A 12,164-nucleotide genomic window follows, 5' to 3' on the forward strand; every position below is an offset into this window, starting at 1 on the left:
CAGAATAACAGATAACAGTGTGTGAGCACAGCAGAACAACAGAGTTATTGAGTGGAGGCAGGGACATCTTTGACACAGCAAAGCCTAAGGTTTTTTACTCCACATCAGTGTTGATAAATCAAATGTTAGGTTAGTTGCTACACCTCCAGATCAGGTTGTTTTTTTTTCCCTCTGTCAAATAATGTATGAATGATTCCAGCTATGACCCTATTATGTCATTTGTTTTCAAACAGAAAGAAACATGTTTTGTGTGTTTATAAAAGTGGGAGTCTTTGTTGAAACAGACACAAAGGGAGAGGCTAATAAGAAAGTAGAATTTTGCCCTGAGAATAAATCATATTACAAAAAATTCTTCACATATTACTTCCCACAGTGCAATGCAAAGGCATTATTTATGAAGCCACACTCACAACATATGGAAAAGTAATCTGAGATTGGATCATTATTCATTTCTATAGGTTAACTACACAAATTGTCATTACTTGATTCACTCACTGAGCAAATTTCTGTTGTAGGAAAATAGAGATCTACTTTTATGGTACTTTAACAAAACAATGGATTTTGTAATGTTTCACTGTTTGAATTATATGTGAAAGAAACTGTATCATGGGTCATGCTAGATGGTAGCAAAAATAAAGTGACATTATGTCTACTTTATTTACAAAACTGTTTAAGTAGTCTGTGCTTATATTTTTGTCTGATTGTGTTCCTATAATTTCACTTCCTTGAGGGTACACCATACATGTGTGCCCATGTATGCCAAAGAGAGACAGGGTGCTACATAATGAGTACATCTGACATAATCAGACTGAATCAGTGAGTGCGCAGTTACATAAACAGATTCTTGTCCTGAGCTCACCCCTCCCCAGCTTAGAAACATTGAACACAAAGCTGTCAACTAGCCTGTAGGGCTGTTTGAGCAAAAGCTGCCCTCCAAAGGCCAAATACAAGCATTACATCCTAACTCTTTTTCATTTCCCCTGACCCCTTACCTCTCTCTCTTCTGATCTTGTCTTGCACATATAAGTAGTGTTTTTTAGTGACAAATGCCTTCCTGTTTTAATAGAAATCTGTAACATGCACTCACTGTGCAACCCTGTTTCCAAACAATAGATTAAACAGAAGTTGTGGGTTTTCAAAATGAAATTCAATATTTGGGTGAAATTAGCGCAAGAAAAAATATAAAATGTTAAATCTGTGTTTTTTTTTAAACAAATATGTCTGCTTCAAATTTGATGGAAAAATGTGCAGGCTACATGTGCCATGTGCACCATGTTCCATCATGGGTGAACAGAACTGGCCGTCTTCTCCATGATTCCCAAACTATTACCAGTGCCCACTGCATGGAAGAGTTTCTCAGACAGCCATCAATAATAGTTTTTGATTTAATCCTTTGTGTATGTTGACTTCTATAGATGTTATAAATAGAAAGATGTGTTGCTTCTCAAACGGGTAGAAAAAATGAAGATGCAATTGGGTCTTAAAATATAAGAAGAGTCTTGAAAAGGCCTTAAAAAGTATGAAATTCAGTGTCAGGTTTTTTACCCTGCATGGCTGTTGGCCTGCACATAAGACTTTGGTCATCAACTCCACTCTTTGATGGTGCAAAGTGATCAGTTTTACAGCATAAGAGGTCTTTTTTTTTATTAGAATCGTGTCATTGAAAACAATAGTCAAATTACTTTAAACACATTTGATAATATATAAACATTTTACAAACATATATTCCAGTCATTTTAGGGTTGTATTAATAAATATGCTGCTCTTTGTAGAGGATAATAAAGAACAGTTAAAGCTGCAAATTATTTACAGTTTTAAAATCTGCTTGATGAGACCCTAAGCCTAACCCTAACCCTAAGCTGATACAACAGCTTAATTTTCCTTAAATTAAAACCCCCAAAGAAACAAAAAAAAAAAGTTAAGAACCAAAAAAAACCTGCTTCAATTCTATAATTAAAGTCATCATATCCTTTAAGTTTTTATACATTACAATAAAAATTCTTAATAGCTGTAATAGAAATAAATCAAAGATATCTGATTATCTCTGCAGTGATGTTGCATCGCTGCTGTCTTGTTGTGGTTAAGAATTTGTGAGTTATACAGGATAGACCATGTATTGTATTGTACTCCAATATTACAAACATGTGTCATATGTCCATTATTAGTGTTGATGTTTGCTGTCTACATGTCCACTGTGGATACCATGTCAGTGCCCTTTATCGCCAAAAGAATGCTATAAGATGCTGCTAAAAGTCTACATTATGGGCCTGTTCTTGAACTGACCCTTTTAGATTAAATGGAAAAGTTAATTTTTTTAATCCATCCAGACTGGATGTGTGCTCTGTGAGCAAAGTCTCTTGAAAAGAGTAACTACTTTGTTAAATGTAATTGTTAAGTATAGAAGCAAATGTTGAAGATCCACAGAGGAGCACTTACACAATGATATATGCTACTATTTTACTACTTGCAGTGTCGTCAGTTATCCTGGTCCTGTTCCTGCTCTGTCTGTATGTTAACCAGTTAAATAATAATAGGAATACACTTTAAATAATGTGTTATATAGGCTATATATTTTTTCATTGAAGCGTTTTGTGATCATGGATGTATGTGTGAGCATCAAGCATGTCTTTTCATGTGCAGGGCCAGGTGGTCAGAGCGGGAGAAGGCCCTCTGACAGAGCAGACACTGGTAGGGTTTTTGGCCTGTGTGCTTGCGGTAGTGCCGAGTCAGCTCATCTGAGCGGGCAAATTTCCAGCTGCAGCCCTCCCAGGAGCAGTGGTAAGGCTTCTCCCCTGACCAAAAAACAATAACAGATTGTTATTATAGTACACATTTGAGATTTTTATCATGAATTTGAAATAGGTTTTTTGGTGTTGTCTCTTTTGCCACTGGAGTGTACCTGTGTGGGTGCGGAGGTGGGCCTTAAGGTGTGAGCTCTTGGTGTAGGTCTTGCTGCAGCCTGGGTATTCACAGCTGTGGATGGCGGGCCTCTTTTTCCCTATGGGCTTCCGCCCACGCTTTCCCTCCATGCCACTAGGGGGCAGCTGTGATCCAATCAGCAGGGGCAGATGGCCTGTTACCTGGCAGTGGTTGTAGTCACAATAAAGGTTACCATTGTGGGTAAAGTCTGGAGTGTAGCCGTAGAGATGGGGGTCAGAGGTCACAACATGTGGTGGTATAAACTTGCTGTCTGGGAAGGTCACCATTGAGGGTGGTTGATAGAAAGGGTTAAAGTCACATAAGACTTTACTATGGTTTCCTTCACTGTGCCTCCCCACGCTGCCACTTTGGGAGTAGCCAAATTGATCTCTATTGGGAACAATGGGAAATTCAGACACACCCCTCTGGCTGTCATGATAACCATGGAGGTACAGCTCAGGCTGGACTACTGCTGTGGTTTCAGCAGGGGACAGAAGCTCCGCCATGTGGCCTCCACAGTTCATCTGCAGATGCTCCTGTGCTGGAGGGTCTTTATACATGGCTGCTTCTCGGTATGCTTTGTTTGGGTCTAACTGTGGAAGTTGTTGATCACTGTTGTCCAAGGAGGGGTTGAGGTCCGGTGATGGGCTGCTCCAGTCAGACAACAGGAACTCAATATCCCAGGATGCCTGGCTGTCATCATCCAGGAGTTCTTCAGTCATTTTTTGAGAAACCTGCTGCTGCTCAGAGCTGCATGGTGACATTTTGTTGTTCAGACAATCCAGAGAAAGAGCGTTACTTTCAGATTTCCACACCTAGGAGATGTTGGAGAGCAACTGTATGTTAGCTGAAATGTTGTTTGTTACTTAAATTGTTCTTAACAAATGTAAATTGTGTACAAAATTCATATTCTTGTTTTCAAGTATAGTTTTTTCCTTTCAAAGCTATCAGGAGGACTCTGCTTTCTGTGTTGTCTAACTGTTGGTAGAAACACTGTCAAGGAAATAAGACTCACTTCAAACAAAACCACCATGGTTAGTCACAGTCAGACTGTTCTGCTCAGAACTCTGAGAACATACTAGGATCATAAATGCCCATCACTGGCACACTGTCTGCTTTAATGTTGGATTAGTTTGTAACGAATATAAACTACATTTGGTCATAATTATAGCACTATATTCTTAGAGAACAGCTTGAAAATATGAAACCAGACCTTTCAGACAAAAAAATAAAGTAAGAAGTCTCTCCCCTGCAAAAAATCTTCAGATTATGAGGCACATTATATATATTTCTAAAAAATAATGTCTACGGGAATAGGAGTAAGATATTAGCCACAGTTTGAGGTAAATCAATTCTAAAGAATTCCAAACACTTCAAATTGGTGATACAGTTTTTATAAGGTAACACTGACAGTGATATTTGAAATACTTAAGTTTAAGATCTCGATGATTCAAATTTCAAAGAAAAGGACTTTAACAAATTTAAGAAGTGATACAATCAACATTTATCAGTTTTCCATGGATTCAGTTACAACTAATACTAGATTTGCCATAATAAAATAAACTCCTAGAGATTAAAAAGCTCTTCTCTGGGCTTACCAGCCTTCTCCTAAACTCTTCCCACTAAGGTGGTGTGACTTACATTTTTAACAGTTTGGTCTCAAAAGTTGGAGTGTGATAGTTTAAAAAGTGGTTAAGAATACTAGTACATATTATTTGTGCAATAGTATGGATAATGAATGGACATACACATGCCATTCTAAGTTATGGAATTCGATTTGTTGCCATTTGTCAACTTTTAGATTAACATACAAGTTCCCTTTTAATGATGTTTTCTTTCAGTTTCCATGAAGATTTAAAAAATTCAGCCAAAAACACTTACTTCCATACTGTCACTGGAGTGAGCGATGTTGGTGAAGGAGCTGAAGGAGGGGAGCACTGCCTGTGTAATAGCCATCGGGTAGTTTGATGTGACGAAACAACAAAAGTTACGTTTCTTTTTTCTTTCTGTAATTTTTACACGACTATGTTACACACAGATAGTTAAGAGAACAATCCCAGGTCACCAGCCCTTTCAGTAGTAAAGGGCCACAGAAACAGGTTCCTAAAACTGCCTCCTTTTCTCCATTCGTCCCCTGTCTCATCCCCTATCTTTCCCTCCTCTCTCTTGTCTATCTCTGTCAGCTGCAGGTCTCTCTTCAAATCTCTCTTTCTCATGTAGTTTTGACCGTTAAGAGGTGGAGCATGGGCATTAGTTTTGTAGCCGTCCCTAAGAGAAGGTTCATTTAAAATCACTAGGAAGCTCTACTATCTCACCTCATAGTCACTGTCTTCCTTTTGTGTCGGTTTCAGAGAAAAAAAAATTTCCTGAGAAAAAAAAACAAAAATGTAATTTTAACATGGTCTTATTATTGTTTTTTCAACATTGCTTTAAGTGTCCCAACCAAGAAATACAGTAACAAGAACAAAAAGAAAGAGTAAGAAAACGACACCAAAATAAAAACTAAAAATGATTAAAAAAAGTTAAGTGCATTTTACAGCTTACTACCATTAGGATGTGGCAGAGACCATTTATTTTTAATAAATGGTCATTTATATCAAATGACCCACTGATTACTTTTCTGACACTAAAGATGGAGGGGTCGAACTCATTTGAAAATATTTGATAAAATGACCTATCAAGCCATAAATTATGACCAAATAATAGCACATACTTTTTTCTTTCTTCAGATGGAAAAATGGCTAAATTAATCAGGGCACTACAGTAATTACCTACAAGTAAATACATCATCTTCATATTGATGAACTTAAAACTACTCATATTAGCTTATAATGAAGACCTACAAGAGGTCATGCAGCAGAATTACCCCTCACACTGGCCCATCTCAAGTCTACTGACTATCTAATAAAGCACACTTTGATACACAGGGCTTAGTGTGTAGGCAGCTTTACAGTTAATAACGTATAAAAAACATACAATGACAGTTTTCGTTGATGTTTTAGCACAGAGCTAAGTAGAGGCAGTCAGTGTGATTACAAAATATAAACAATGGTCAACACCAGGAAGCATGGACCCAGATGTGTGCATTACCTGCTCACACACATCCAAGAAAATCACGAATCTTTCGAAAATTAATACCTCATCTTTTTTATACGATATTTAGACACATTTGGCGTCCAAACACATCCAGGTTGGCCTCTGTCTTCCCTGTGAGTGCATGCATCTCTGACTTCTGAGAAGAGCTGTGTTGGAGATGATTATGTTCTGGCTGCTGTTTATCTGTTGGTCTGAGTAAGAGGCAGGCTTCTGTTTTTACACAGATAATGAGCTCCTGACTGCTGCTGGTCCTCGATGACTTACCCACCACGATAAACACACTCTCATTACATCAGAAAATAAACTACACAAGACTGAAAACTACGGTTGCTGTTCTTACAGAATAGTTTCCTAATGGTTCTAAACATACAATACAATACAAGTTGATCTATCAGTCATTCTGAAGCAGTGGCAAGTTCTCTTCCAAGGCCTTGAAGTAGGATGTGAATTTGTAAGATTTTGATGTAAGTATTGGATAAAGCGCACATTGTTGTATTTTATTTAGGAGATGAAAGCTTCTTTAATGTAGATAACACATTTTGAAACAAGACTAAACTGAGATTCTGGTTCTGGTTATGAGCTCTCACTGAGCTAAAAAAAACTTTTCCCTCCTGTCACCCACCTGCCACCTGCAGAAGTTCTCTGACGACTCTGCCATCGTCGGCCTCATCACAGATGGGGATGACCAGTCATGCAGAGGACTCATCCAGGACTTTGTGGACTGGTGCCAGCGGAACCACCTCCAGATTAACGCTGGTAAGACCAAGGAGCTGGTTGTGGACTTCCGTCAGCACCCCCCCCCCCCCATCCAGTGAACATCCAGGGAAGGGACATTGAGATGGTGACATCTTACTAGTACCTGGGTGTTAATCTGAACCATAAACTGGACTGGACTGATAACACCACTGCACTTTACAAAAAAGGTCAGAGCAGACTGTATCTGCTTAGGAGGCTGAGGTCATTTGGGGTGCAGGGGGCACTCCTAAAGTGCTTCTATGACTCTGTTGTGGGCTCGGCCATCTTCTACGGCGTGGTCTGCTGGGGGAGCAGGATCACAGTAGCTGACAGGAAGAGGCAGGACAAACTTATAAAGAAGGCCAGCTCTGTCCTGGGATGCCCTCTGGAATCTGTGGAGGAGGTGGGGGAGAGGAGGATGACAGCCAAGCTGTCCTCCATGATGGACAAAGACTCCCACCCCCTCCAACACACACTCACTGCACTAAGGAGCTCTATTAGTGACAGGATGCTACACCCCAAGTGTGTGAAGGAGAGGTACCACAGGTCTTTCCTTCCTGCAGCTGTCAGACTCCACAACAGAAACTGCTCCAAGTAATTGTGCAGTAACTAATTTATATGTATAATCTGTACACATGTTTGTATATTTATATATGTGTGTATATATATATGTGTGTGTGTGTGTGTGTGTGGGTGTGTGGGTGTGGGTGTGTATAGGTGTACATATTAAAATCTCCACCACACCCAATCTGTAATATACCCAACCTGTACATAACTGTTTGTATTTAGAATTTGTAAGTTGATGTCCTTATATTCCATATTTTTGTATTTATTAGTGCTCTTGCAATACTACTCTTATTTGTTCTCTATTTCTATTGTGTTTCTGTCGCCAATGGCCTGCTTTGTCTAAGATACTTTTTGCTGCTGTAAATTGGAATTTCCCCTTGTGGGACTAATAAAGGAATATCTTATCTTATCTTATTAGTGCAGTGAATGTGTCTCAAGTGATTGTAGTATAATAGCACCTGTGTCTGGAAAGTCAAGTCACTGGAATATCAATATTCAAGGCTACCATTAGACCATGAAGACAAAAGAACACTCCAAGCAACTCAGAGAAAAGGTTTTTTAAAAGTATAAGTCAGAGAGTGGAAACAACAAAATTTCCAAGGCACTGAATAGTCCCTGCTTTCAGTGAAATCCATCATAAAGAAATAGAATATGTGTAAATCTGCCCAGATCAAGATGTCCTCACAAACTGAGTGAGCTTGTAAGAAGTCGACTAGTGAGAGAGGCCACCAAGATACCTATGACTACTCTGAAAGAGTTAAAAAGGTTACAAACTACAGCAGCTGAGATGGGAGAGATTCTGCAACTGGTGCCTGGGTGCATCACCAGTCGAAGCTTTATGGCAGAGTGGCAAAGAGAAAGCCAATTTTGAAAAAACTTGTATTGAATCTCAACTAGAATTCTCCAAAAGGCATGTGGGAGACTCAGTGTTCAAGCAGAAGAAATTCTTTGGTTTGATGAGACCAAAATAGTGCTTTTTGGAGATCAGACAAGGCGCTGTGTGTGGTGGACACCAAACGCTGCACATCACCACAAACACAGCATCCAGACTGTGAAGTAAGTTAAGGGCAGCATCATGCTATGGGGATGCTTCAAGGCAGCCAGCCCTGGAAGGCTTGTAAAGATAGATGGAAAAATGAATGCAGTAAAATATAGGGAAATCCTGGAGGACAATCTCATTCAGTCTGCATGAGAACTATGGCTTGGGAGAAAATTGGTTTTCCAGCAAGACTATGACCTAAAGCATAGAGCGAAAGCTACACAGAAAAGTTTTAAAGACTACAAGGTGAATGTTCTGGAGTGGCCAAGTCAAAGCCTAGACCTCAATCAGATAGAAAATTTGTGGCCGGACTTGAAAAAGATTGCTCATACCTGATCCTTGTGCAACCCGACAGAGCTTGAGTTTTGTGAAGAAGAATGGAGTAAAATTGCTGTGCCCAGATGTGCAAGCCTGATTGAGACCTATTCACTCAGACTCAGTGCTGTGATTGCAGCCAAAGGGGCATCTACTAAATACTGACTTGAAGAGGATGAATATTCATGCAGTCAATTATTTTACATTACATTTTATTTATCTAAATGACATCATTCTATAGAAATCTCACTTTGAAATTGATGGGGTTTTTTGTAAAAACAAGGACAATTATATTGACCACGAATGATTTATTAAATAAATAAAAGGTTAAAACATTCAAGTGGATGAATATTTTTTTATATCATATTTATATGTTTTGTTTACAGGTACTGTAAAAATATGCTGCAGAAAGATTTTTACTTCTGACAATCTAGCTACACCACGTTGCAAATATCTCTTAAATAACATATCTACACCAGAACCTGAAATAAACAGGACTTGAAAACGCCCGTGTATAATGAGCTCGTCTTTGTTTTTGCACATGATCTAACAAATGACGATACGCCTGAACTATAGTTCTTTGTCTCCATCTAGTGGCCATCTAGTGGCCATTTATTGTAGCTACGGCTGGCTTTTGGAGAGAAAAAACCCGAAGTTTCAAAAACTGTCGCTGTTATTATTTTATAAAATCAAATAATTATGTTGGCATAAGGCTTTGTTTTGTTTTATAAATCACACACACGCACACAGAAAAGTCTTTTCCCTCCCGGAAGTGCTGCTGAAGTGTTGCCATAGCAACAGACCGACACAGAAGTTGGATGACCTGAAGCGTCGTTCACAAGGAATTTACGGCGAATAAAAGAGGTTTACCTGTAAGTTTGCTCTCATTTTTGAGATTCAGCGTTCTCTCTTTTCATAGTCAACAACAACTTCGTACCCTTCCAACTCTTACCTAATTCTTAATATTTGACACAGCGGTTAGGTGTCCGACATTTAGTCTGAATGATAATTGTTAGTTTTTATTTGAGTATTTCCTCTACTGCTTTAAAAATAGATCCTCCTCGTGTTATAACTCGATTTAAATTTGCACTTCTTTTTTGCAGCTTTGTCCTCTTGAAAGCTATAAATCTTTTAACACTACAACAGAGGTAACATAGGACTGCCTCTGTGTATCCCTGACTGCAGATGGAGGCCTCTTCACAAAGAAAGGTTGGTGGGGGATTGTGGAATAATCCCAAAGCCACCCAATACAGCAAAGAGACCCAGGATATGCTGAGATGTAAGATATATCAATTCTGGTTTCAATGGAAAACAAATATGTTGTAGTCTCTGTGTGGGTGAATGTGTTTTTCTGTGCTTACATAAATTCCTTACAACGTTATCTTCTTTGCTCAGTAATGGTGCAGGAATCAAGGCTCAACAACCTGCAGACGAATAAAATCAACAAGTGCCTCCAGAGTAAGTGTGAGACTTTGATAAGTAAGGGAAAGATTCATTAGGTTGATCATTTAAGTATTGTCACTGTATTGCAGTGGTTCTTGAATAAGGGGTCAGGACCCCCATGGGGTCATGGGAATGCCTTCTAAAAAAAAAAAAAAAAAAAAAAAGAAAAATGTAAAGGTGTTCTTGCTTTTTCTTTCCCCACAAATTCAGGCTAAAAAACATATACATAAAATAAGTGGTTTAAAGCCATTAGGTTAATTCATGCTAAAATGAAAGTTAAAAAAAAAAATAAAAATCCAAATTTTAATGAAAGATTGCTTATTATAGCAGTTATCTAGGGTTCTGCTGCTCATTAATTTATGTCCGCTACAGTCTATACATGGAGATCATTAACTATAGATAGTTTATATAGTATAGTACAGTATGTGATAAAATAGTATGACTTTTAGACTTGTGTTCTTTTGCCACTGTTGCCAGTCTAACAATGAATCCATGCAACAGACTAATAGTGAATCTCTGAGGCTGTGTGCAACAAACCCCATTATGTATTGTGCACAGATCAAATCAAAAATAGATCTACCTATGTACAGTATTTGAAAGCATTGAAATGCAATTTGAATGCTTTAAGTCAAAGCTTAATAGATGTGTGTTTTAAAAATGCATTTATCATCTTGTGACATAATGGTGCAACGATAACAGTAACCCTCTGGTGTTTTCCACCCCCACATATGAATTATCAACTAATGTCATTTGCAGGACACAAGCTTTGACTTTACTGTTGCACCTTTGCCTCATTACTTTTACTTTGAACTTTTTTCTTTCCAACAATAGATGGAGCATCGCTACCTTTAACTTCTGACCCTACATGGTCTACATCCCCTTCACAGCCTAAATCATATATATCTGTCAAGACATCGTTCCCAGGCAAGCCCCAGAGGCGAATGGCTGAAGCTTGTCGTTCTGGGAACAGCTACGCAAGAGAAAAGTTCCGCCCTGGTCCTACAAGTATGTTTTTGAATATGATAGAGTTGTCATCTTTGCGTTTCTGTGTTATAGATGGTCCATATTGCTACCATTTGGAATATACCATGTTTTCAGAATTGGGGCAATAATTTCTGATATTTCTTTATTCTAAGACATGATTTACCTTTCTGCACCTTCCATCCAAGGAGATTTAGAAAAAGAGAAGAAGAGGCTTCAAGATATTTTTGCAGCAGAAGAACCAAAAGCAGCATTAACACAAAAAGTTCCTGCATATGAGAACCCAGAAGAGATAGACCGCTATCAAGAAGGTGAGGTGACGGTGTTGTAACAGATAATGTGAAAACACAGAGAAGAGTATATCCCTTTTAAAATTAGCCTGCCTCGTGGATCATTCTTGAAGTACTGCTTAACTAAATATAGACAGTATACATTAAAAAAATCGAATCATAACCAGATTGATGCTTTTGCAGTGCTGGATGAGATTAATGAGAGGAGGCAGTTTCTGGAAGATATGACTTCTCTGGGCAAGGAGAAGCAGTACATTAACATCATCAGTACTGAGATATCACAGGTAAATACGTATCAAAATATTTATTGGTTTTAGTTTGTGTGTATACTGCTGTCCTGAGTTGGGAAAGCCTTTGTAGTCTTTTTTTTTCAAACTTCATTGATTTTCCATTTAATACTGTTTGATCAATAATGGGCATTGCATTAATAATGACACATTTTTATGATTTATTCTCTCTCAAATTCTGCACTTAATTGTTCTGACTGCAACAGAAAATACGGGAACTGGAAGTGCTGGAGAAGGCACAAAGTACTGAGAAAGATGCAATGAATTCTGAGAGGAAAGAAAACGCTGCAGAATAAAAAAAGCATGCACTTGAAGAAGACTTGTTCAGACACACTGCAGGAGACTGGAGATTTTGAACTTTGAAATTTGGTCAACAATACAACTCCAATGGGGTGTTGACTTGTGGTACTGGATGCTTCCCGCTTCATCTTTAGCATTTTACTAACAATACAGCAGTGAATATGATGTCTGGCAATAAGAGCATTAAATAAA

The 12,164-nt window shown here is 38.4% G+C and overlaps 2 protein-coding genes and 1 long non-coding RNA gene across 3 annotated transcripts; 2 read left to right on the forward strand and 1 right to left on the reverse strand.

The window, feature by feature from the left end:
- Nucleotides 1-1,629: 1,629 nt before the first annotated feature.
- Nucleotides 1,630-5,105, reverse strand: klf1 (Kruppel-like factor 1 (erythroid)). Its single transcript, XM_041784536.1, has 3 exons — nt 4,801-5,105; nt 2,900-3,734; nt 1,630-2,792 (listed from the first exon to the last, which is right to left on the reverse strand). The coding sequence occupies exons 1-3, from the start codon at nt 4,873-4,875 to the stop codon at nt 2,617-2,619; spliced, it is 1,086 nt and encodes a 361-aa protein (XP_041640470.1). The 5' UTR covers nt 4,876-5,105; the 3' UTR covers nt 1,630-2,616.
- A 1,200-nt stretch (nt 5,106-6,305) lies between these two features.
- LOC121508045 lies at nt 6,306-7,619 on the forward strand. The gene is made up of 2 exons (XR_005991778.1): nt 6,306-6,479; nt 6,651-7,619. It is a non-coding gene; the product is annotated as an uncharacterized LOC121508045 (long non-coding RNA).
- Nucleotides 7,620-9,462: 1,843 nt separating this feature from the next.
- Nucleotides 9,463-12,089, forward strand: c4h22orf23 (chromosome 4 C22orf23 homolog). Its single transcript, XM_041786360.1, has 7 exons — nt 9,463-9,543; nt 9,857-9,950; nt 10,067-10,129; nt 10,946-11,119; nt 11,284-11,406; nt 11,569-11,669; nt 11,879-12,089. The coding sequence occupies exons 2-7, from the start codon at nt 9,857-9,859 to the stop codon at nt 11,966-11,968; spliced, it is 645 nt and encodes a 214-aa protein (XP_041642294.1). The 5' UTR covers nt 9,463-9,543; the 3' UTR covers nt 11,969-12,089.
- The last annotated feature ends 75 nt before the right edge of the window (nt 12,090-12,164 follow it).

Source organism: Cheilinus undulatus, linkage group 4 (genome assembly GCF_018320785.1).
Source record: "Cheilinus undulatus linkage group 4, ASM1832078v1, whole genome shotgun sequence".
NCBI classification, from domain to species: Eukaryota; Metazoa; Chordata; class Actinopteri; order Labriformes; family Labridae; genus Cheilinus; species Cheilinus undulatus.

What these genes read in the sequence shown, in the direction of transcription:
- c4h22orf23 (XM_041786360.1), top strand. Translation starts at nt 9,857, where the DNA reads ATGGAGGCCTCTTCACAAAGAAAGGTTGGTGGGGGATTGTGGAATAAT. An exon ending in GACCCAGGATATGCTGAGAT is followed by an intron (nt 9,951 to 10,066) that starts GTAAGATATATC and finishes TTCTTTGCTCAG; the next exon opens with TAATGGTGCAGGAATCAAGG. An exon ending in AATCAACAAGTGCCTCCAGA is followed by an intron (nt 10,130 to 10,945) that starts GTAAGTGTGAGA and finishes TTCCAACAATAG; the next exon opens with ATGGAGCATCGCTACCTTTA.
- klf1 (XM_041784536.1), bottom strand. Translation starts at nt 4,875, where the DNA reads ATGGCTATTACACAGGCAGTGCTCCCCTCCTTCAGCTCCTTCACCAAC. An exon ending in ACTCCAGTGACAGTATGGAA is followed by an intron (nt 3,735 to 4,800) that starts GTAAGTGTTTTT and finishes AACATCTCCTAG; the next exon opens with GTGTGGAAATCTGAAAGTAA. An exon ending in CCACCTCCGCACCCACACAG is followed by an intron (nt 2,793 to 2,899) that starts GTACACTCCAGT and finishes TTTTTTGGTCAG; the next exon opens with GGGAGAAGCCTTACCACTGC.